Source organism: Apteryx mantelli, chromosome 18 (genome assembly GCF_036417845.1).
Source record: "Apteryx mantelli isolate bAptMan1 chromosome 18, bAptMan1.hap1, whole genome shotgun sequence".
Classification (NCBI taxonomy): Eukaryota; Metazoa; Chordata; class Aves; order Apterygiformes; family Apterygidae; genus Apteryx; species Apteryx mantelli.
Genome location: NC_089995.1, coordinates 3,999,141 through 4,024,968, shown reverse-complemented (window position 1 = coordinate 4,024,968; position 25,828 = coordinate 3,999,141). Strand labels below are relative to the sequence as shown.

At 43.1% G+C, this 25,828-nt stretch overlaps 1 protein-coding gene across 2 annotated transcripts in view; it reads left to right on the top strand.

Moving 5' to 3' along the window:
• AHCY (adenosylhomocysteinase) overlaps positions 1–25,467 on the top strand; it is a 30,587-nt gene extending 5,120 nt beyond the window's left edge. For both annotated transcript variants that reach the window (XM_067308012.1, XM_067308013.1), the window contains exons 4-10: positions 1,610–1,762; positions 10,063–10,175; positions 13,452–13,659; positions 14,521–14,608; positions 15,552–15,669; positions 21,239–21,433; positions 24,478–25,467. In XM_067308012.1, the coding sequence (XP_067164113.1) occupies positions 1,610–1,762; positions 10,063–10,175; positions 13,452–13,659; positions 14,521–14,608; positions 15,552–15,669; positions 21,239–21,433; positions 24,478–24,609 (1,007 nt within the window). In that variant the 3' untranslated portion in view covers positions 24,610–25,467. The remainder of the gene's footprint in view (positions 1–1,609; positions 1,763–10,062; positions 10,176–13,451; positions 13,660–14,520; positions 14,609–15,551; positions 15,670–21,238; positions 21,434–24,477) is intronic.
• Positions 25,468–25,828: the final 361 nt, after the last annotated feature.

The window sequence follows — 25,828 nt, the reverse complement described above, 5'->3', positions numbered from 1 at the left end:
ATGTGCTGGCAGCTTTAAGTCTGGCCACTGAGATGATTAAACTGGCTAGGCAATAAAGAAATTGGTGCGTAGGTGTGTTTAGACACAGGTGTCTGGTGCTTTCCAGTAAGCCTGGTGCTAACTGGTGTTGGGGAGATGCTGACTGCAGTGTGCTCTGTAACAGTCACAGGGTCAATGCTCAAGATGTTTTAAGGCCAGGGCTAGGCCAGTTGTGTTGCAGTCTAACATCCCTGAAGTGGTTTATAAAATGCTGCTGTTTTATTTTTGCCACCTTCCAGTAAACAGCAATTTCTTGCTGATCAGCATGAATATGTTAAGCTGTCTGCTGCACTCTTCAGCTTTAGGACATACAGTCCTCATGAGTCTGCATGCTGGGAACTGCATGGCCTGAGCCTTGGTGCTGGCAGATGCTGAATCTCATTTCTGACAGCCTGATTCTGTTTTGGGCAGTGTCTTCCATTTCTGTTATTGTTACCTGTTGCTGCAAATCTTTTCCCAGCTGTGGTCCATTTTGAAGTAATGGAAGAAAGTGGTCCCTTCTTTGGCTTCTGTGCTCTTACTAGCTGTGGGCATCACCTCCTGCCTGTCTCTGGCATATGATGTCAGGGGACCATGAGGGACTGTCCAGATCTGATATCACCTTCCTCGCTGCTCTCAACACCCAAAATTCAGCTGAAGAGCAGTTTAGGGGTGGATTGTTTGTCTAAGTTTTTTGACCTCTGCCTTGCTTTGTTGGCCTTACTCTTTTTGTTAATATTACGCTTTGCATATTGAATTTACCAGATCTTGAAGGAACGCTGATCCTTTGTACATTGTGAGGTACTGATGCATGTTTCTGCAGAAAGGACAGTTACAGGATTGGTTCTTTGTGGCTCAGAGTTGAAGTTTTCTGTATAAACAATGAAAATAGGGCAATTTAGCAGGTGTCCCACCTTGGGGTATGTAAACTGTATGGTTAGTGTGTGTTTGAATAGCAGAGTACCACTGGGACTCAAGTATAGCATGAAATTGGGAATGCAAATGCCTGGAAAGGCAAAAATACTCCTAGTGCTAGATAAAACATGTTAGTGGTTGCAGCATGTTACTGGTGGTAGATGTACTACTGATTTAGACGCTTGTGCTAACAAGAGCAGAGAAGGCACAGCAGCTTGGATTTTGGCACTGTGCTGGAGAACACCATTTAAATTCAAGGTTGCTGAAGAGCTTGTACCTGGTGCTTAGTTTGTGCTAAAGTACGGTACCTCTTTTCTGTTGTGCTAGCCATTGCTATAGTTATGTTTTCATTTGCCTGTATCAATATATCCAGTGTCTCTTTCTAATTCCTGGTAACACAGGGTGAAATAAGGGAGAATATGGGGCATTGTCGGTATCAATCCGATTTTGTTTGCTCTGACTTGTCCCTCCTAATGTAGAAGAAGAGGGGAGCAGATAAGACTAAAAGTTTTGACCAAGTTTGTGGCCTGCAATATAAGGTGAAGTGAATTCACTTCTGCTCATGCTGATATCTGTTTCTCAGTGCAGAAGTCTTTTCTGGCCTCCTGGTGCAGATAAGCATCTGCTACATGCTGAGTAAGAAACTGTCTAACTGTATGTGTTTGTTTCTGTGCAGTGTTTGCCTGGAAAGGGGAGACAGATGAGGAATATCTGTGGTGCATTGAGCAGACCCTGTACTTCAAGGATGGGCAGCCCCTCAACATGATTTTGGATGACGGTGGAGATCTTACCAACCTAGTTCATACCAAATACCCACAGCTTTTGAAAGGTAATGGTTAGCCTGTTACGTCAGGTATAGCTGCTCTCGACAGGCCATTTAGGTTTCAGGGGGAATCCCTTGCTTGTTTAAAAGGGGTGGGAAGAGGAGGTACAAGCACGTGTAAAACAGGCTATGTTGTATCCATGAAAATTACTTACAGTCCAAGACCAGAATTTCTTACCTACAGGATTTGTTGTTTCTGTCTGTGCTTTGTCATACACTACTGTGACCTGTCCTTGCATCCATCCTTCTCGGTGCTCATTACCTGAAAATCACAAGTGGTGCTGCTGATGGGGCTAAGAGCTTCCTAGAAATAGGCTGCGTTTTAGAACTGCTTAATGGCTGCTGCTTGCAATTAACATATATATATTTTTAACATTAATGTTTTTTCCTCCTCATTGTCTTAGTGCACCTGTGGATGAAATCATGACAACCTGTAGCCTTTCTTGGAAAGGGAACAGTTTTCTGCAGTATATAAACTACAAGGCATTCACTCTTATCCAATTTGTCAACAGTCAAAGATGCTGATGGAGTCAGGTTTGGGACTCTTGCTTTGTTGGCTTATTACCTTAAGTATAGGTTAGTAAAACTGAGAATAGATTGTGTGGTGTGGCTAACGTGTTTATGTAAAATGATTTATCTGAAGTGAATTTGGCATGAGCTGCAGTAGCACACTGATCTGTGCCAGCAAGAGTGGCAGCTTCTCCTTAGCTTTGTCAGCGTGCATCTGCACCGCTGCTGCAAGCCACAGAGGCCCAGTGTGGCCAAAGGGCATGTTTGGTCTAGGATGTGGAAAAAAATTGAACAGGAATGTGTGTACAGAGAAACTAAACTGATACCATGAAGTGTGCTGCTGCCTGTTCTTGGTCCTTGGAGGTGGGGTTGCTGGAGACGCCTGCTGGATCAACTCTGTTCAGAGTCTTGTGCTGTTTTAAGAGAAAGATATGGGGGAGGGGGAATTAGAAGGCAGGCCACAAATAGAGCTGTGCAAGCGTAGGAGGCTGGGGTTACTCCCCATCATTGTGCTTGTGAGGGTAGGTGGCAAGGAAGAGAGGAAACGGCTTCTGTGTGACCAGCTTCACTTTCCGTCACCCTCAGCCTGGTATCAGTTGTTCTTCTGCAGTGAACACTTTACTTGGTATTATTTTAACTGTAATCTGAGATTTTCTTTGATATCTTCTCAGCCATGCTCAGATCCCTACTCTTCCATCAAAGTTCTATTTTGCTTCCTAGATTGCCTCTGTCTGATGTTAGATGACCTCTTGTTTTCCTGCCATTTGATACCAAGGAATATCAAGATTGGTCACAACACTTGGTCTCCTTGGCATTAGCACAGGCCCAAAATGCATTTTTTATGTTCATACCCTCTGTTCTGCAGGATTGTTCCCCTGCTGTGCACATGCAGCACATCTCCACTTGTATCCCTGCTCCTGGGATTGCTTGCGCTGAGCTGTCTTCCACGTGTCTAGAATTCCTGCTATTTGCCCCTTTTTCTCCCCTCTAGCCCCTTCCTCCTTTTCACTTGTCTTGTGCTCCTGTTGTGCAAGGACCAGTATAGTATGGTGGAGTGGAGCAATGGCTGTTGAATTGTCTTCTGTCTTTGCATCCATCTCTGGTCTGCCATCAAGAGGAACATCCCTAGTGCCCTGGGTTGCTTCCTAAACTCGCAGGAGTGACTTTTCAGCTACATTTTTAAAAGAGTCTAGACCGGATGTCTTGCCTGTCAACGTTTCCTTTGCCCAAATGTGCGTGGCATCTGGACTGATAGTGGTTGAAAAGCCTCCTTGCAGCAATTCAGCGAACTAACCAAGACTGATCTCTGTGGAAGCCAACGGAACTTGATCTGTTTTGCTATTCAGTCCAGTGCTCCTCAGAAGTAGGAAAACTTCCTGAAATGGGCCTACTCTGTAGAGCCTTCATCTCCTTTTAACTGAGCTCTGCACTTAGCCCTGTGCTGCAAAGGTTGCTTAAATGTAGCAACCACCTGTGTAGCATCCAGTGTTTTTGTATCCTGAAGATAATAGAGGCTAATAAATACTAAGGGCTTGTGATATTTGAAGGTCACTGAAAATGGATTAACGTCACAGTTCAATGACCTCTTTGGGGGAGCGGTAGGGCCAGCAGTAATGTCAGCAGAGCAGGCACAATATTTGGAAAGACTGAACCTTGAGCACAGAAGACGTTTCAGCATGCTGTTGTTCTCCTCCGAGATGTGGGGAAAGCTGAGAATTTAGCAAAGGTTCTGCCACTCAGTGTTAGCACATGCAATTGAGCTGTGCGCAGAAGTGAACAGCTGAAAGTGCCATATGCCACTTAAGGATTGGACAAGTTTTCTGGCCTAATTTCAGAGGGGACTGCCTGCCTGCCTGTCTTCCATGTTTCAGCCACTTCTAAGTTAAATAGAGGTTAGTTGCACATCAGGACTAAACAAACAGTTGAAAATAGGTCTCTAGTTCATTCAAGTTTCCTTCAACTAGGAATTGTGTTGTTAAATAGGCATGTGGAAGTTCTCAGCAAGCTTTTCCTCTCCCCTAATCCAGACTGCCGTTAGAGGGCAGAATGACTTTGTACTACTGGCTTATTCCTCTAAACTGAAATGTCCTTAAAACCAGGATAACTGAAGGTAGAAAAGGGAAAACTTCAGAACTGAATAGAGGAGAAAGGCATCCGAGCCCACACACAAAGGATGTCTGTGGCATCTGTGCAAAAGACTCTCTTTAGAAAGGATCGAGAAAATTGGATCACTTATGATCCATTAATGCAGATTTGTTCATTTATCAGGTAGAAGGAGAGCAAAGCAGGTTTGAATATTTAACGATATTTTTTCAGTTTATTTCAACGTTTCCTTTGCTGTAGGCTCTTCTCTGTAGTTAAGTCCATTCTGTAAAAGGTCATTGAAACTAGTGATGTAGGCAGTGCTTCTTACTGCAGAGTTTCAAAGTAGGTTAGACCAGACGTAAATGTCGCCTGGGGCAGCAGGGAGGCCTTCGTCAGGGAAGGGAAGCTGCCGAGTTGCATGACATCAGATTCTCTGAGTAAAGGTATCTTAAAGGTAAAGAAAATCTGCTAAGCTTAGAAATGTCGGCCTGGAGAGCTTTTGAAGAAAGGGGAGTGCATATTTCTTCGTCTCCAGATAGACCAGAAGAGAGGGGGCAGTTTTGAGTTGGAGGTCTCTGCCACAACCTTACAGAGGAGATTTCCTTCACAGGAAGGGAATGATTGTACCTAATGCAGGCAGTTGCACTGGAAAACTGCTACTTTTGGTAAATTGCTGCTTTTTGGAGACTTGCTACAGCTGCCATATTGTACTGTGCCACAGATAGTGTTCTTTAGTTTGTCCTGCACCTCCAAACAAGCCTTGAAGGTGCCAACGCCTGAACTTGTTCTGTCTACACGTAACCAAGTTGAGTGTAGCTGTCTAAGACTTTATTTAAGGTCTGTGCTGAGACAGACCTTTGGGGGCAAATCATCCTAATCAAGAGCCTTCTTTCCTTGTAGAGGTGCTGATCTCTATTTACTCTGTACACGTGCTTCTAACTGCTGGTCTGGGAAGCAAAAGGGAAGGCCAATATCTCTTGTTTTCTGTTCATTTCCCTCAGGACCAGGGAGTCTGGGCAGCCACCTGGCATGCTCCAGGTTGACCTACTAGTGAGAGAAGGGCAAAGCCAGATCTCTCTTTCCAAGCTAGAAAGGGGTCAGCCGGCTGCAGTGCCGCTGGGGGGTTGTAATTTGTGACGCTTCAGCCAGGAGCGCTCTGGGAGCTTTTGTTTTGGTGGGAGAAGTAACATTTATGGTATTCGGCTCAGCATGAAGAAATCTAACCTTTCTAGTCTTTTAGACCCTATCTAGACATCTCTCGCTTGTACAGATTCCATTTTGAAATATGATTCGAGTCAAACTCAAAGATTTAAACTGAAGTGGTCAGTCTGCATGGTTTGCATAGTTCACCTAGGGGTAGGGCAGTTCACAGCAGTTTTTTAAAGTACTAAGCATGGTTTTAAACCAAAAAAACATCCATGCGTTGCTAGCCGAACTAAAGGAGTTCAGATGATTTAAGATAAATTGCTACGCACAGGAGCATTTGGCTAGTAGTTTTCTTTCTGTTCCCTCGGTGTGCAGGAGGTTCTCCAAACACTGCTCTCGCTCGCGCCCCGTCTTTGTGAGTCTTTTCGTCGCCACTTTTCTCCCAGCGGCGCTAGGCAGCGACGTCTCACCACGGAGCTCGAGCTCCCCTCGGGGTGCTGGAGCTCCGTGCTCCAGGGCCTGCCGCAGGTGCTGGGACGCCGGAGCAGCTGGGGCTGCTGTGGCAGCAGTGCCTGCTCCCTGTTCTGGAGCGGGCGTCCTGCAGGCATGTGTCCCCCAGATGTTGGGGGGGGATGCAGCGAGCTGCTCTTCCAGAAGGCTTCAGCCCTGAACTTTGAAGGTGACTTATTAATAGACCTTTGTCTTTCTCACTTGTTTCAGCTGTGGTAGGAATTTGAGATTCCTCTTTCCTTCCTTTAGCAACCTGCCCGCAGTGCTCCTGTCAGGCCCAGGCCACAGCTGCCCCTGGGCCACCGGCCAGGCTGGGTCGTCGCTTCGGCTTGCGTTTCATCCCACGCAGTCGTGGCAAAGCACCTGAGTCCCTTCCGGTGGGAACCAGGGTCCTGAAGCCTGTTCGGACGTCCTACCTCTGAGAAACTCAGCACCCTCAGGTGACCGGGCCGCGTGGGGCTGTGCTCCGAAACCGTGCTTTCCCTCCTCTGGCAGCTGCCTGCTCCTGCAGAGCTTGGTGGGTCCCTGTTGTTCTTCCTGGCGCTGAGACGCCTCTCCAGAGCCTGCCGGCCTCGGGGTCAGCGTGTTGCCGCTGGGCTCATGGGCTGGCCTCATCTGTTTGCCCCTTGCGGACAGAACCCGTTGCACAGCTGAAGGTGCAGGGCTGGTTAGCCCGATTCGTCTTCTGTCCTTGGGCTGTGCCCCAGCCCAGTGGCTGCTTGTGGCTGGTTTGCTTTTTTCCTCCCGGTTATTAATCCTGCCCTATAAGTTTCTCATATGTGGGTCTTGAAATATGCAGTGGTCAATATAAAATGTCATTCCCAAGTCAGCAAAACAATGTATTTGATCAGTCGGGGCAACCTCTAGTGAAGGAAACTTCATGTTCTTCACTGTACCTTAACTGTGGATACCTTTTTATTTCTCACAGCTGTTACAGCAATTTGTTTTGATTTCTATAGTAAATTTTCAGTCTTAAAGTGATTGAGTGTCTGGGGAGGTGGTGATATTTGGATACTTAATATTTCTCTTCACTCCCCCAAATTAATAAACTGCATAAACAATTTTCCGGATTTTGCTGGAGGATGGCAGGGGGAAGCAGTGGCAAGTAACAGGTCACTTGCATGGAGGGGCAATATCGTCTCACCACAAATCTCAGGTTTATGTAGAACTTGGTATTCATTGTTTTCGTCTGTCTTTTTTCATGTGAATCTGAATTAGCTACAAGTGTCACACGGATCTCTTCATAGGGCTGCTACTAGTGTTGGTGGTTTCTGCTTTATTTAGCAGAATTCCTGTTTTTCCCCCCAGTGGCTCATACCTGAGCAGAATAGGTATCTTACAGTATGCCTCAATACCTTAATGAACAAACGATATCCTCTACATCTGAAGTTCAGCCAGACTTGATAGGTTTGTTTCAAAACTTATTCTGCGTTTTAAGTTATAAGTAACTTTTTATGCAGATAGGTTTTCTAAGTAATCAAGGTGTTTCCCTATGTAGCAACTAGCCAAATTCAGTTTATATGCAATGAGGTATTATTGAGAGGTTAGAGAGGAGAAATATCCAGAGTTTGCAGCATGCCCAGTCAGACTAGTTGTAGACAACTGGCTACCAAGTCAAAAGGTCCTTGAAGAATCAAGGTCCTTAAAGCATTAAGCAGGGTCATGCATTTATGGCTTCAGCTTGTGGATGTAATCTGGAGCAAGGTACGATATCAAGATTTTATTCTATTCTGAGATGTTTGTGTTTCTAGGCAGTACTTTGTCTCTGGCCTTCTACCGCTGGGCTGTGTTTTCAAACAAGGATATATTTGAAAAAATTTTTTTGACTCTGCTAGTAATTCCCATAAAACTGAAGTTTTGTGTTGCTAGTGTCTAGATGGGGGGCAGAGGGGTGCTTAATCACAACTACAGTTGATTTTCCACAAGAGGATTGGGGATGGTAAATTGTATATTTGAATTATGAGTTGATCCAAGTGCTTTAGATTTATATGGTCTTACCTAGGTATCTGCTCCCTTCAAGTCACCTTGCAAGATTGAATTAGGCTTTAGAAACATCGCTTGAGGTGGGCATCTTACCCATTTTGCAGAAGAGGGTTTTTTATCATCCATTTTGTGAAAAAATGAATTGGCACTTAATCTTTCCTTGTTCCTTGGTCTAGAGTCAGTTCATACTGTGGTGAAAACCATGTGTAGTTGGGTTGCTCAGTGCCTTATCTACATAAGAACTCACTTTGGCAGATGATCATTGACCAATGTGCAAAGCTACAGCATGAAGCACAGAACCTTAAGCTTAATCCTTCATGGATGAATTTGGGGACTGTCTTTGCCCTGACCTTTTATTGTGAGCAACCTCACAGCAACGTGTGGGTATTGCTTACTGATATTAATGAGACCTAATCTTTTCTTAAATAGTAAAACGTGTATCTGTATGCACTTCCCGACTTTTAACTGCAGAAGGTATCACAAACTGCAGCTTTTGTAGCTCAGGCTGACAACTCAATGTTTTTTGGAGTGGCTAAGCATCCTCTCAAGATGTAATGAGCATGAGGGAGCAGCATCTCTGAAGCTCAACGGAATGTCTGTAATCTTTATTGGTCTTGATCCAGTTAAAGTAAGCAGACATATGAACACTTCATTCCTTCATTTCACCTGTTACATTATCTGCCTGCAAATGGTGTTGGTGACCTTAATAGGTTAAATGGTCAATTAATACTTTAAAAAGTAGACCAGATAGCTAGGTTGTTGGGAAGACCTGCTGGGTATGAATCCTTGCTCAGACAAATGATTTTCTCTTCCCTGCTTTTATGTAGAGGAATAGAGAGTAGATGACTATCCCAAAGTGTCTGTCCTGAAAGCTGCAGTATGCAGTCTGTACACACCTTCAGTAGGCAGAGCCTGCTGGCGCGGTGGGGTGATCTGTCACTGCCCTGGTTCCCTGGCGGGAATGTGTCAAATGTCCAGAGAAGACAGATGATAGGTTAACCTTGAGGAGCAGTGCTGAACATCTTTCAGTACCAGCTGGTAATTACTTAAGCTTCCAGCTGGGTTAATATTTAGATTGCTTTAAAAGATAGTGGGAATATTATACAAAAGATAGGTTTCTTGTCTCTTTGTAAAGCTTTCTATGAAACTTTCTCCTGGATTTAATTTTGCAGAAAGCTGCATCAGGCTTTCTTTTGAATTTTTAGGGTTTTTTATTTTTTTATTTTTTTTTACTTAAAACTACTGTTGTTGTCAAAGGCATCTTCTGGCTGCAGAAATGCTGATGGACTTTTTGCTAAATCAGTTGTCTGTCGAGTGAGGGATGATCAGTGCAAGAAGTACCATCTTAATGAAGCTGACCCCTCTGCAGTTCCACCTGGGCACATACTGCTCTTTATTTCCTCACTAACATATGTAGTATGGTTGGTATCAACAGCCACTACACTTGTACTCAGAAGTGGCTCTGGCGTTGGTAATGAAGTATTAATGCATGTGTTTAACTGCTATAGAAGGAATGCCATGGATGATCTAGAGATCAATTTCGTGGCTGAGGACTGGAAAATCGGGGTCTACGCCTGCCTCTGCCACAAACTTCTGTGGTCTTTGTCTGCCTGTGTTCCTTTTCCCACAGCTGGAAATGGGATGCTGTCTGAGAAGGGCAATAGAAGATGAAATCGGTAATGCTTTCAAATCCCAATCGCTTATTTGGTGTCCCCCTCCCCTTTCCTTGCCTGTCAGTGTTAATTTTAGGAATGGGCAAGGGACTTGCTCATTGTTTCTTTGGAAAGCTCTTCACCTTCTGACAATTGTTGTGGCCTTCCAGCTGATTTCCCCCTCCCTCTTGTTCTTCAAAAAAAACCTTTTTATCCTGCTGTCTTAATTGTCCTGTGGGAGAGGAACTTGTTTGAAGCTTCAGACTAGCGCTTGAAGACCCAGATGAGGGTTCTCATCTCTTCCCTGCTTCCTGCAGAGTGCTTATATAATGGAAGCCTCTGGAAGATGTTCCAGTGTCTGGATGTGTTGATTTGCAGTGTTCATTCCAACTAGGATGAATCCTTCTACTTTACTTATAGGAATTAGAGGTATTTCAGAAGAGACAACCACTGGAGTTCATAACCTGTACAAGATGAAGACCAATGGGACCCTGAAAGTGCCAGCCATCAATGTTAACGACTCTGTCACGAAGGTAATGCAGCTAGTGCCCTTGTGCTATATTCTGCTGTCTGACTAGTTTGGTGTTGTGATGCTGTTGTTCCCATGCAGGTATTCTTACTCTTGCTGGGCTATTCTTGACCTGGTACTGAACAGATTTTCGACATGTTGTTAAAGTGAGCCTACGTGGCTTAAAGTGAGCCAGCAGAACCTGCAATGTTTCTAATGTGACATGCCATTGTAAATAGCGCCCCTGTTTTTAGAACATCGAGGGCTTGTGTATAAGGATGTGCATTCCTTTTATTCTGCATTATAACAATATGAAAAGACCTCTGGAAGTTAATGGCTGCATTAGGCTACGTTCAGTCCCTGTGGCCACGGGCCTGTCTTCACTCACAGTATGTTCCAGCCCGCATTAGCCTGGCAGGTAATACCTGAAAAAGAAAGCAGCACAGGAATAGTGAAGTGGAATGGTAGAGCAGTTAGGACTGGTGTCCTAGGCTTCAGCTGCTTGAGTGTAGGTGGATGACAGGCTGCTGTCAGTACTGACCTCTAAAGGGAGAGTGACCTAGGTGAGCTTGTGACTGGGAAAGGTGGGTTGGTGTGACAAGATATTTCTGCAAGCAGTGTTTACAATGGGTAGGGCAAGAGGTATTTATTCCTTGCTTAGCTGTATTTCTGCTTCCTGACACAAATCCTGGTGAACTGAGGATGGAGGGGAAATGGTATTTAAAGGGTGCTAGTGCTTCTGGATGCAGGTGAAATACTAGCGGGACTTTCAGGCATGCTTAAAGCTTTTGCATCAAGATGCTTTTTAAATCTAGTTGCTAAATCTTTTTCAAGGTGCCATACTCCATTCAGTTCCAAATAGTTTTCAAGGTGGAAAATCATGATAATGGCTGCTGATGTGTAGCTTGCCTGTGCAAAATGGCACTTCCAGGGCAGCCCTCTTTCAGTATCCTGTGGCTGTGAGGACACTCTGAGGGTAACGTCAGTCTCTAACATTCTCTTGCTGGGCATGGCATTTTTCACTATGGTTTGGCCTGTTTTCTCTGCAGTTTGCTATCTGCAGAATAGCTCCTTTCTACTCACAAAGATGTTCCTGGCATCTCTATTCTCCCAGCCAATGGGCTGTAATCCAGTTGCTTTTGGAAGAAACCTGTTCCCCTGCATTCTTTTTGCCTAGATTTCTGCCTCCTGCACAATAACTATTAGTACTGTTCAGTAGATTTGGAAATTCAGATGTTTCTAAAAAAACCCTCTTGAGTGGGTTAGAGTTGAGCTAACTTTATTCTACTGTCAAACAAGTGCTTATTTTCAAGCCCTATTTGTCATTTATGTAATAAAGGATTTGTACTAACCATGGTTATAGTTCTCCAGGAAGACATCTAATGAATTGACAAACTTCATTCCTCTGGTTGGATATTTTGACTTGGTGCCAGCTTTTAAACAATAAAGTCCTTCCTATACTAGTATTTGGAGAGAGGACAGGGCAGGCAGTCCTGTTCCCCTCCACCTCTGCCACTCAAACATATTGTTGGGTGGGACAGATATCAGTGCATCTAGCATTCTGCTGCCTTGCCACATGGGAATGGGACTGCACTGGCACCAGGAAGGCTTTGATTGCAAGTGGGGGATTTGGTGATGAGGAATCAGATCTGACAACATGGTTTTCCTCTGCAAAAACACTTACAGTGCAAGGAAAATCTTCTGGTGGACTAGGAAAGAGGACCATTCACTGTTATAGCTTTGGAATTTGAAGCATTGGTAAGACAAATTTTCTGAAGTATTTATGGCAAATTTGCCTGTGCCAAGACTTACGGGCACCGAGTCAGGTACTTCTGGATGTGGAGAATAACTTACAGGTAGGCAAATGGCCAAGTCCTGAGGCTATGAGAACAACTTGAAGCTATATTTTGTAACTGCTCAGATAATGTGTCAGAGTTATATCTGCAATGTGTTTTGTACACAGCCATTGTTGCATTTTTTATAATAGAACTTTACAGCCAAAAGCTGTGATACTGAAAACCAAATCTAAATATTGCCACGTGTTTCCTTCATGTAACATCACTTACTACACATGCTATGTGGCATCAGCCATAACTGCAAGATAGTTCCCATTTGAAAGCTTTGTGCTGCTGTTTGCATTTAAATACACAATCTTAAGACTGCTCATAGTGGACAGAGCACTACCTCTGTTGTGTAATGGCAAGAGCGACTGGTGATTTAAGGCTGCAGAAAGCACAGCTGCAGGCTTTGAGACCAGAGTTTCCCTGTGGATGGCAAGTTCTTCACCCCTGCCTTGCAGAGCATAACATGACTTTGGTAGCCAGGTTTCTTCAATTCCTGGCTTCTGTAACATTTCAGGTAATCAAATCTGTTTATTCAGCCCATCCTTCTGGCCAAAACAAAGGGCTCAAGGAGAAAATGGTGAAGAGTGTCAAAAATCAACACAGCAAGATGTGTTTCTAAGTCTAGGAAGATGTTCAGGTGGAATACTGTTTGACCTCTGACTTAGCAGAAGAGTTTTGATTTGGAGGTCTGGCTGCTGGTAAGCTGATAAGTTAATATTACATTAGGAAGATGTTGAGGGATGGTGCATTAGGAGATGAAGTCCAGGGGTTCTTGGTTACAGTTTCTGGTATCATGAAGTGTTACTTAACTGACTTTTTCTAGGACTGGGCAGTGGTGAGGTGGGGCAGCATTAGTGTAACTGTTCCTAGGGGAAGAAACAACTTTGATCTTCATGGGCAGCAGTGTGCCTTGCTCCCAGTCTCTGACTGGTGTGGGCAGCTTGCTGCTTGTTGCTTCTGCGGGGTGTGTGTGTGTCTCGAAGATGTGAACCTGTGCTAACTGGCCAGATGTTCTTCTGGTGCTTTTTGACTACCTGTGGCACTTGATTCAGTTTGAGGAACATAAGCAGATGTTCACCAGTTCTACTGGGGGAACTCAGACCTACCTCTGTATGCAACAATTGTTTGTGCTTTAAGTTGATAAATTCAGGTTACCTCTAGCAAGCATTTAACAAGTCCAAGCCCTGGCCAGTGGACACAACACACTTGTGAAATGCCTCTCACCAGGGGTGCACCGAAGCCTGTATCTGGTATAACTATATAGATTAAAAACAGATAAATAAAAACATCAAACCTGGTTCTCTTCTTCGCATCCCTCATTGTAATTATTTAGCTGACTGTCAGTCTCTTGGTTCATAGTACAAATCGTATAAGTATAAATCCATTTTGGTTCTCTAAGGGACTTCTGTTTATGAATAACTTTTGTCTGTTCTAAGTTGCTGCTTTTTCTTCCTCAGAGCAAATTTGATAACCTTTATGGTTGCCGAGAGTCCCTCATTGATGGCATCAAACGTGCCACAGATGTCATGATTGCTGGAAAAGTGGCAGTGGTGGCAGGTTATGGTGATGTGGGCAAAGGCTGTGCCCAGGCCCTGCGGAGCTTTGGAGCCAGAGTCATCATCACTGAAATTGATCCCATCAATGCACTGCAGGCGGCTATGGAAGGTGAGAACTAAAGGAGATGTGGAACTCTGTGCATCTCATGTGGGGGTCTCTGTGCAGAGCACTGAATGATACTCGGTCAAGACAGTTTCAATGCATTTTAGCCCTGTTCCTCTTGTGGAGCTAAAAGTGACTTTTCCAGTTCAACTCAGCTTGTGAGGAACTCTTGCCTTACAACTGTGCATTCCAGGAAGGAGTTTAGTTATAGTCCTTGAAGATATATTCCGAGTCAAGGATATAGAAACTATACAGTGGGAGAAGTACCTCATTTCATGATGCTGTAAACTTGGTTTTGAAGGGTTTGATTGCTTTCAAGTTGGGCAACTCTAACCTTTAGTTTGGGTTAAGACTTCACTAGAATATCTCCACAGTACAACACCTTCAGTAGATGTGTGTGGAGAGCGATGCCATGATTTCTGCCTTTTCAATGTGAAGCTGTGCTCAAGCCATGCTCTGGAAGCTGTGTTCCCACTCTTCTGTGGATCCCTCCGGTAGCAGTGCTTGTCAGTACCAGTTTATCACATTTCTATTCATACATAATGAGAACCTGCAAGTATTGTTGGTACATTTTTGTTTGCAAACTTGACCCCTTGAATCCAAGCTAAAAGCTGTGCCATATATTATACATATGAACATACAAACATTAAATGTATGGATCTTACTATTGGAAATAGGTGATGGATTGATACTTTGGGGCTGCCTTGGCATTTAGTGAGACGAGAGTATGCCCAGTACCCTGCTACCCTCCCTAAATCAAACAGTGGCACAGATTTTTTTGACTTTTCTATTCATAATACTGTAGTCCGTTTTTGAACAAGTGTTGGTGGTTGGACAGGGAAATACTTTTTTCCCTCTCTTTTTCAGGTTATGAAGTTACAACCATGGAGGAGGCCTGCAAAGAAGGCAATATTTTTGTTACCACCACCGGATGCACTGACATTGTTCAGGGCAGGTATGGCTTAGCCGCTTGCTTTAGTGAAAAAATTCCTATGCAGTTAGATTTTTATACAGTCATAACCTGTCAGCAATATGGTGAGGGTTAACACATAGGTCTCATTTCTGGACATCTGCATTTAGCATTAACTTAATGAGAAATCAGGACTTTGGTCTTTCAGTTCTGTTGGATATTGCTGAGTTGCAATTGTTCCTGTCTTACAGCATCTAGTGCTGGAGGAACAATAAAAGGTGTAGAGGGACAGGTAATTTTGGAGGATGGGAGCATTTGAACTGAATTCGATGTTAGGACAAATAAATGTGAGCAGAAGGTGGGGGAGGTAAGTAGAGGTTGAAAGTGATTCCATCTGTGAGTATATATAGCAGATGGAAACTAGCCTGCTCTCAATAAACTACCCTGCAGTTTTTTGTTATCACTTCTTAGATCTCAATTTATAGCCCCTCCACTCTACACACTCATTCCTGTTTTTGTCATTGTGATTGTACATGTTGAGTAGAAGGTTGAGTGGGAAGAGATAAGGCCATTAGACTCCAGAGATGTAAAACTGCTGGAAACTTTAAAAACATGGGGTAAGCTGTCCCTTCTGTGTAGGAAAGAACAGAGTAACTGCAGATACTCCAGTTCTGACCAATTCAAAAAATTAATTTTACTTTCCATAATGAAAAAATATTTTCCCTCACACACTTATATCCTTAGGAAGAGCCCCTTCCTAGAAGCTTGAGTATTTTTTTTTTTTTTCACTGGGCTTTGCATCCACACACATCTCATGGTTGTGAGGCTAAAATGCAGTCAGTGAGCCCAAAGACTCTTCATTTCTCCTTGAGCAGAGCTATGGACCAGCACATCTCCTGGTGCTGAAAGAGTTGTGTGTGTGGGCGTTTTGTGCTTTTTTTTTTCTCCATATGTGCATTAACTGTTAATAAAACTTTTTTTTTTGCAGGCACTTTGAGCAGATGAAGGATGATGCCATAGTGTGTAATATTGGCCATTTTGATGTGGAAGTTGATGCAAAGTGGCTGAATGAAAATGCAGTAGAGTCAGTGAATGTTAAGCCCCAGGTGAGACAGCACTTGCACGGGCTCTCCTGCTGGAAAGAAGAGAGCTAGTCAGCGTCTTGCCCCAGAAAGGGGGGGGCCTTTCTCTTCAGATACTTATCTCTGTTTCTAGCTTGTTTGGAAGCTGGTCTTGCTCTAGGCTGATCAGAATGCAGATTGTGATCTGCTCTTCCCTGATTAAGCTAGAACAGTTGCACATAATTTTATTGCATTGATATTAAAGCAATCAGTTCCGGACAGTGCCCCTGAGTATAGCATGGTCTCTGGCAAGAGGTGCCTGGAGGGATACATCTCTTTGTCCATGTGTTCCTGCTTCCTTGACAAACATGAGTCTGCCTTCTTGGTGGTGGTCATGTAGACGATTAATTGCATAATGCTCATTCCTTACAGGAAGTGAGCTTTGATGTTTGGGGTGTGGGAGGAAAGGTATGGAAATGTGCTTTCTTTGATAGCCACCAGCTGAAAACAATGCCAAACTTATTTTTATAAAGCAAGCTAGATGGTGGATACAGAACAGGCCATTAGAGACTGTATAAAACTTCTTAAGAACAGAGACTGTAGGTTGCCGTGATCTAAAAACTTCCTTGCAGGAAGCTGCTTGCTAATGTAGCTGTCTTACACTAAAAGAATCTCAGTCCTAACACAGAGTGCCAGTATTAGAATGAATCTGAAGATAATGTCTTCTGAGACTCTATCAAGGTTTGAAAAAAAATTCACGCCTCTTCAAAGCATTTTTTATTTGGAGATGGAAGCCTCAGTAAAGCTCAGATGAGCTCCGCCAAATTTGGAGTTCTCTTCCAGACTCGGTGGTTTCATTTTAGAAACCTGTGGAGACCATAAGTCTGTCAGTGGGCAGACAAGGAGGGATGTTTTATGCTTGCTTCTCTTGCATTCCCACCGTGTGCCTACTTCAAGCTACAGCTGTGGCCAGGCAGGAAAGTAGGGATCTAAAAATTTCAGCTTTTCAGCTGTGTTCTTAAACAGAGATACAGAACTAAACTAGACCAAAACTGTTTTGTAACACCAGCATTGAGAGAAAACATTGCTTAAGGCAAACAAGGCTCTGTCTGACTTGGCATAGAACAACTTCTAGTTAGCTTTTGAAGAGGGAGTGTGCTTGCTGATAGCATGATTCTGGGACAGGTGTGTGGCATTTTGTTTAGCACATCCAAGCATCTTTCTTAGATCTCAGTCTGCCCTTCCAATTTTCATAACTCCCCTCTGGCTTATTGGCCACCCACATCGAACTCTTAGTAAGCAGTTGTGAGAGTCTTTTCAATATCCTGTTTGCTTTTGGGGCACTGAACTTGAGTGTATAGCTTCGTATTTAATTGAGCCCAAATTCTAACTATGTTCAAGTCTGTTCTTGCCTGTGACCTTAGTGCAGAGCTGACTTTGCAGCTCTCATCTTAGGGGATGCTGCAGCTAGTTGCTTGTTTGGGGGTAGCTCAGGTTTCAAAACTGAATAGAATAGCACTTTACCCTTGGGCTGTTCTTGTACTCTTCCATACCCACCTACTGGCTACTGCTGGAGACAGGATGTACCTAGATGGAAATCTTATATGGCCATTCCTGTGACATTTGGAGGCTTCATTAAGGTGAGGGTGGCCTGTAGACTTGTATACTGCCAAACCTGATGAACTGGTCCCTGACTCAACGTTAGTACTTGGCTTTTGTTGACTTCTACAGAATCAGAAGAACTTTCAACTAGTTTGAATCTCAAGTTGGACTCAGTTTTGGGGGGGTTTTAATACTATATGTAGCTACACTGTGCTAATAATATGGCTTGAGTCCCCATTTTGTGTCTGTTTAGATTTCTTGTCCCTAAAGACTTCAGACTTTACCTTTTATGACAAGGTAATTAGTTGAGCAGGTGTTACATGAACAGGTACAGCAGTAAAAGCTTTATTTTCATTCTCTGTGCACCTTTACCAAGCCCAGTTCCTGTGGTGGCTGGATAGTTGAGCGGGACCAGTCTCATGCTCACTCTCAAAGCTTTCGGGGCAGGGGAGAAGGAGAAGCAGGATTGGGAGGCAAAACTTGAGTTCCTGAATAGAGAGTTGCAGCAGTTCCTTACATCTTCCAGGACATGGGTTAACTTTAGGTTTAGAAACAAGCTCCCCAAAAGTACTCTGCAGCTTCTTTGCCTTCACTGTGTGAGACAGTGTCCAACACTAATTTTTAGCACCATGTGCTCCCCACTTGCAAGTGGTGAGATGGCATAAGGATCATCCAATACCTGGGAAAGGCAGATGCCTCTGTGTGCCATGCTGACTCATCTGTTCCTTTCAAAGTACAGCTGAGTAGCAAGTAGGCTTATTCCTGAAAAGCTGGCAGTTTGTTTTGAATACAGGTCTGCATTGGATAAAGTCCCACTCAGCTGCATTCTGATATTAGAAAATGACTTGCAACACAAGCACAGCTGCAGAGGGGAAGGAAAGGTCAGAGTGGGATCTGTGAGCTCTGGCTCTCTTAAATGTATGATTTATTCTCGGGTGTGGAGGGGTGACACAAAGGAAGTGCAGAACAGACAAAGTCTGGAGTAAGTTAAATGCAAATAAGGAAAGGGAGGAGGCATTTGCAGAAGTCTGGAAATAAACTTAGCACTTGGATGACTTGAATTCTACTTCTCTAGCAATATCCTGAGTTTATAAATCAGCCTGATTATCCACCTGTGAATGAGGCTTGTTTTCCCAGTACTGACTTATGCCTCTGCTATTACTACTATTTTGCATTTCTCTCTATGGAAAAACATTTTGTGTTTCTCTGCATTACCCTGGGCGTTGAATCTGAGTCAGGCCAGCAAATTGTCAAAGCTCTGTGATTCCATGCACAAGCCAGTAGCTGTCCAGGTGTAAGTTGCATCAGTATATGCATATAATATTTTGACACCTAAGACACCCAATTCAGACCAATTAAGTGTGATACCTTGTAGCCATATTAATTGGTAAATATAATGTTTACTATTAAAAATGTATAAGAAACTTGGAATTGTATATTCTTCTGCCCATCTAGAAAGAGGTATATTTATGCAAGAAAATTAAGTGATTTGAGTGCTTTTTGCTTTAACATGACAAATTCCCAGTGTTCTAATAACTTGAAATTTCCTGGCTTTTTCCAAGAGTATCCTGCACTAAGTTAAAAGAACTTAGACTTGCTTTTATTGATACTGGCACATATTCTGCCATTCATCATGGAATGCTATTGTAACAATTTTGCTGAGTCTGAATAAAATTGTGTTTTTTAGCCTGAATTGAAGATGCACAAGGTATAACATGATGAGTAGGAACTTGCAGGCCTCTCCCTGCTACTGCTACAGTTTCTTGAGACTGACTTGTGAACACTGCCATTTGCTGTAGGGTGCTGGCCAGCCAGTCCAGGTGCTGTCCCTCTTTCTTACTGTAATCCCACCTGAGCATATAGCCTGGCCGTCGGAGATGCTAATGTGTTCTTAGTAAGGTAACTTGAATGTGCTTGGGGACAGATTCTTCTTTACAACAAAACTGTCTCTTCAGTTGCATAGGCATTGGCACCCCAGAGGAAACAATCTTAAATGGGAGTTGAGGCTTAAAAAAAGAAGTTCATCTGTGTGGCTGGCAGCCACATAACCATTTGGGAGGACTGTCTAGTTGGTTTAGAGTATTGTGGCTGCATCCAGTTCTGTTGAACTTGGCAGCTTCCCTACAGCTTGTGCTAGTAGCTTTCTCAAGTGTTCTGCTTATGGCTCCTTCCTTCTTGGTTTCATTACTTCTTCCCATAGTCCTCTGATACTGCATGTTATATTCTTTGGGAGGACTCAGCTCAGTCAGTGGTGGTCCATACTGAAGAGTCACCATCTGTAAGAAATGCTACAGCTGTGCAACAAAAAACATTCTTACTAATCCTCTCTGGCTGTCCTACTCTTGGAAAGGAGAAATTAAGAATTTTATTTAGGGCTTCTGTTTGAGGTGGCTGCTTTCTGTATAAGTCATGCTGGGGATGGGGGGAGCAATCTCTGGCATACAAATCCCAGAAATAGCTCTGGGATTGAAGCATAGCTGGGGAAGGCAGGTAGGGAAGGCATGCAATGGCACACCTTCTCTGAAGGTTTAATACCCATTGAACTGCTTTCTAAAAAAAAAGGTTGCTCTTGGTTTCCTTACTGCATGTCTACTAAGAACCTGAATAGAGATGTTTTTGCAGAAGGTAGTACTGTTTGCAATTAAGACTGCAGATTCCATGTGGCTTTTAAACTAACCTACAGGCCAAAGCTTTAAGAACAAAGTCGAAAGTGATATGTTTTCTTTTGCTCCATTTGAATAAAATTTTGAGACTAAAAGTATAAATACAGTGTGGGGAGGAAGCCTCTTAAGTCTTTCACAGTACCTGTGCTGTGAAAACACAAGATAGATGAATTTGTCTAAAATATGATTAACCTTGTCAAAGTTGATCTTTGATCTTTTCAGAGGTTTAATCTATTAACTGCTTGGTATGACAGATGAGCAATGAATACCAGTGAATACTGAATATTCATGTAATTTATGGGCAATATTGGCATTTAGTTCTAAGTTTTAATATTCTAACCTCCTACAGATGTGAAGGCAGTGAAGAGAAGAACTAGGGAGAAGAGACTCTCCCTAGTCCCTGGCCCAGACAGCTGAGGCACATGTTAAGTGAAACAGTCTCCTGAATTGTTTGGGACTTGCTTGTATAGCTGAACACCAGTCATCTTGTCCTGTGTGCAGAATCCTGTTGTCCCTAGCATAGCTTGGAAATTGTTCTGAATGGAGGATTGATGTGTTCGGCTCTGGGAGTGAAGGAAGTTCACCAGAATCTAGGACAGTGGTGTTATACTGGTTCTTTACAGCTACAGATGTAACCTGACTTGCTCACTGGACAGGTGGAGGGAGCCTGCTTAGTTTTTTAGTCTGTTTAATCTTTGGACTTGTCTTGCCCTCAGCTGGACCTGGGCTCATCCAAGGTGGTGAGCTGTCAAACTGTAAGACTCCTCAGGATCAGGTTTCTAGAACAGTGCCAGAGAGCTTGCAGACGTATTGCCCAGGCACAGGCTGCTGTAGATAAGAGCTGAACTGTGCATGCTTTGACTGTAAATCAATGGCCTTACTGTAGCAGCAAGAGTTACAGGGGAGCAATTTCAGTAAGCTGAGGACTCTGGCTGTGGCCCCTATATTAGATGCAAATGCTGTTTCATGTAGATGTGTTCTGTTTTTTCTCCTCTCTCTCCGCACCAGTTCTTATAACTGCACGTATATGAATTACATGTTACTTTTGGCAGCATGTTCTCCACCACAACCATCTGAGATGACATGTATGCAGAAAAACTAGAAGAACTGGATAAGTGGTTGAACGAGAAGCATATGCTAAGATACATGTTGTATGAATTCTAGAACAGTTACAGATTTGATAGACACTGACTGGGAACTGAGTGAGGTATCTCTCAATTACAATCTAAGTCTATATTGCAAGCCTACTGCTGGATTGTTGGTGTGGAAAGGTTCTTTACCAAGTTTTGCATGAGTTAATGTTGTCTGTAACCTCACCTCTGACTGGTTTTGTCTTGTTTTCCACCCAGGTGGATCGGTATACACTGAGGAATGGCCGTCATATTATACTGTTAGCAGAAGGCAGACTTGTCAACTTGGGCTGTGCCATGGGTCACCCTAGCTTCGTTATGAGTAATTCCTTCACCAACCAGGTGTTGGCACAGATCGAGCTGTGGACCAATAGTGACAAATACTCTGTTGGAGTCCATTTCCTTCCAAAGAAGGTGAGTTAAGTAAGCCAAATTCAGATGGGATAAGGTAATTCAGTTTTGTTTGTGCTTGAATTCAGTGTTGTATTCATTGAGGGACAGAAGCTCCCTGAGACTTCAGTCACGCCGAACCTTTTGAGTCTGAAGTGGGCTGGTTCTTGTGGCTAGCATGTTGTGCAGAATTGGGACTTGCCTGTCACATGCAGTAGGAATGTTCAGTCCACTTTTTGGCTTGACTTGGGGGCTCCACCCTGAGGTGCTGGGAAGCCCTGTGCTGCCTCAGGATGGTCAGGGAGCTCCATTTGATGACTTCCCTTCTGCTGAAAGTCAGCATTCACAACAAGCTTTCACTTGCCCATCCAGCAGCAGTCTGGTGAGGCAGGGTTAAAGCTGGAGTGAAACTAGAAATCTTTCCCTCTTACTGTGGTTGAGAGAGTCTGGGGCCCATTTGCAACTGAGCAGAGCTTATCACAATCTGGTCCTAATAGCTTCACAAAACATTCATGACAGATTCCCTTGGGTTTCCCTTTAAACTTATCTTTGGATTCTTTGTTCTTGGAGAAATCTGGATCATGTCATAACTCTCAAATTCCTTTTATAAAACTAATCTGGTTTTAATTTTTCAAAACAAGCCTGAGAATTTGAGATAGACATTGAAAAAGTTGCTGGAGTTAAATCCCACTGCCTTTGAAATGCAACCAGGTGTGACATTAAATGTGAAAATGCTTTTCATTTGGGAAATAGAGTATGTATGTTTGGGCTTGTTTATGAAGTGTTTGCTGAAGGACTTCTAAGCTTCCAAAACCATCCATAAGTGATCAAGCGAGGCATACCAGAGATCTAATGTGGGAATTGATTATGTGTCAGAGAGCTTGTTGATCATCCTCTTCAGAAGAAATGTTTTATCATTAATCCTCTTGAGAAAGAGATAGTCCAATGTTGCTAATAAAACTTATAAATAACAATTTTTAGTAATCATATTTGAACTGAAAATGAGAAATAATGCCCAAATCAGTGACTTAAACTGAACTGCATTTGTTTGTTTAGCATATGGCAGTGATCTGTTTAGGAACACACATTGTGGCAAAATGCTCTTCTTTGCCCACGGTACTTCATAGAGGATTTCAAAGAATAAAGCTGTCTTCATGTCAGAACCAAGGGAAGATGAGTAGAATAGCTTTCTTTGATAATTTTTTGGCTAATGTTGTTGCCCGTTCTGTGTAGTAGCTTTGAGGTTCAAATGTAAAACTTGAACTACCAAGTACCTTGCATTATAGAATGTGTACATGTTTGTCGTAGCTAATCATCAAAACTGTATTCTAGTAATCAAAGAAAATGCTATGTGTTTTTCCCCAGAAAACTAACCAAACTGTTACATCTGTGTTCTTGGTAACGCACCTATCCTTTATGCTCAGCCATCTGATTTTGTGTGCACTAGGTGAGAATATCAGCTTACCTGACTTGCCGACAGCTTCTTTTGGAGCTGCCGGGGTAACCTGTCTTACAATTGCTGCAAGTGCACCAGTCAGCCAGATGTGCATTCAATTTTTAATCTCCCTCTTTTCTCTGGCAGGTTCTGCCAAGCTTAAATACTTGTTTCCCTTCTAAATCCTGTCTTCCCAGTTAGGCTTTCTTTCGCTAACTGCTGGTTCTTGCTTTTTTCCTCTGACTCTTTTATAGCATTCAATAGCTTTCATGGTTCACTGCTGTGTTCTTTGACTGCTTGATCTTTGTTTTTTAATCATTTGTCTTGTACCTCTTTGGGCATGCTGGTTCTGAATAGATTTTTAGCAGTTCCATATTAATTACTATCAGCTGGTGGAGCCCCAGTGAACTGCATTCTGCATAAATGTAACTTTTCATTTTATTAGCTGGTTTGTTGAAGTGGAATTATTTTAGAGTGGCTGCTTGTTACCACACTCCCTTTGAGTGGGAAATCTAGGACTAGACACTGCATCATTTAGCAGATGCTGGTTCACACAAGCTGCAGATCCGACCCTTACTTGTTTAGTTGATTTATTGCTCTTTGAATGTCTTACAGCCTTTCACATCTGTTTGATTAATATGGAGGGGATATCACCGTTTTTTTCTGTGCTGCTGGAAATTTAGACTTATATCTGTTTCCTTAGCAATGATACTTGTATGTTGCAGGAATTAAGTGATGTTAAAGCTTGTCTTTATGCGGTATGTAACTCAGCAGCACTGATCCCTTCTTAGGGCTGTCCTTTCCGCCTTGGAGTGTCTCTTATGGCTCTCCCTTCCCTTCTGACGTAGCAACTAGTTTCCCCTGTTACTGTCTGTTTTTGACTCTTGTACCTATCTGTTGTGGTTCTTAACTGTCTTGTAACTTCATGTACATGTTTTTCAATCCCTTAAGTTAGGTGGGTATTGTCTGACACCTCTGGGATAAAGAAAAGCCCATTTTGCTCAGAAAAAGGGAGTTATAAAATATGCTGATATAGTATTTCCCACTGCACACCTTGGCTTTATTCTTCATGAAGGCATGCTTATAGATTCTAGGATTCTTACTGAATTGGTGATTCCTGAATGAATTTTCTTAACACGTACCCTGAATATGGGATATCTAGAAACCAGATGTATTCTTTTCTGTCAGTGTTAGAACTTTTCTAAAATCTTATGCTAATAGTCTAGTATGCTGATGTTTTGTAGTGGAAACATGGTTGGGGCTTTACTGTTTTACCAAACTGGATATTCTTATCTCTGAATAGTTTGGTTTCTGTTCTTGTCAATGGATGTGAATGTGTAAATGAGATTGAAATGAACTTGATTATATTAATAAGCCTGAGCTTGATCTGACTCCCTGAAAAGCATGGGGCTTTTCCACCTGAATGCAGTTCAATGCTCAAGGTCTCTGCACTCAGACAGGTGATACTGGCAGGAGAAGAGCTTGCTTACTGCTCGTCCTGTGTCGGCCTGTTAAGTCCTTCCTGGGGCTGCTACTGAGTTTCAGATACTCCGTTCCCACCGTTGACTATGACTTTCCTGAATGATAGGACTTCATTCTGCTGATATTCTTGTCTCGATGCTTTGTTTTTCAGCTGGATGAAGCTGTGGCTGCTGCTCATCTGGATAAACTGTGTGTGAAGCTGACAAAGCTGAGTGAGAAGCAGGCCAAATACCTAGGCTTATCAAGAGATGGGCCATTCAAGCCAGACCACTACAGATACTGAGCAGGTGGCACTACCCAAAGAACAACATGCAGGGATACAATCTTCCAAAGCTCTTTTGTGTATGCTGGGATTCTGAGAACAAGCCCTTCTCCATCCTCCTCTCAGTACTGCAGAACTGATCCCTTTACCAAGAAAGTTTCAAGGTTTACTTCCCTAGTGAGAGGGGATCACTCCAACTCTTGGAATTAGAATCGGTTGCTTAGCTGATGTCATGGTGAACGCATCCTCTACACACTTATGGCTTCCATTGTCCCGATGAGAGCAGGACAGAAGAGGGTTTAAATTAAAATGCCTAGTCTTGTCAGACACATGGCTCAGCCTGTTTGAACAGGCAAAGAAATAAGGTGGGGAGCTGTCTCTACAGGGAGATCCTGTCTGCCATGGTCTGTTCAAATCAGATGAATTTTTTTTAGACTTGCAAAGCCAGGCTTCTCTCCACAAAGGAGCCCTAGCTGGAATGTATATTGTGAAGATGGGGAAGTAGCACAGAGTATTCCTGCAGGTTGTTTGCCCTCCTTCCTGTGGAATCAATTTAATCTCTTCAAAGATTAGGGTGGGAGTGTTTTTCTGGATTGCCTAGTCTAGCAGTTTTGATCAAAACCAAGAGCCTTCTGTGCTGGTTCCATAGCAATTCTAGAAGGGGTGGGGGTTTTTTATTTTTTTAGCAGCCTTCTAGTGTGTTATGAATGGCTGAGGAAACCACTGAGGGGATGGTTAGGTGTTGGGATCTTGTTTGATTCTCTGAAAACACCAGCAACACGCTTCTGCCCCAACTTGATTTTCTAAGTTGTCATGTCTGCAGTATCTTCTCTGTCAGTGTCTCAAAGTGCTTTAATTAAAGATTTGACTGTGGCCTGACTTGTTTTGTATGGTGAGATGCTTGGACTGATTTGCCATGGATCTATTTTGTTTTAAGTGTTCCTTAAGCTGTTGAAAATATTTCAGGTAGTTTCTCCAGGCAAAATTCAGTGCTGTAGCTAGCTGCCATCATACATTTGAGCTGGGAAAAGTTGCTGCTCAGATTACATAAACTTATTTGAAGGGCTGAATGTTGCAGAGAATCTCTGCTCCTCTGAAACGCACCACCTCTCCATATGCCTCGTGGAAAATCTCTCTTGCCGCTGCCCTCTACAGTCACATGTTCTAGAGCAGGCCACCTCTGTCTCTGGACATAAGAAAATGAGGTTTGGTATGACATTAAACAAAAACAATGGTTGAA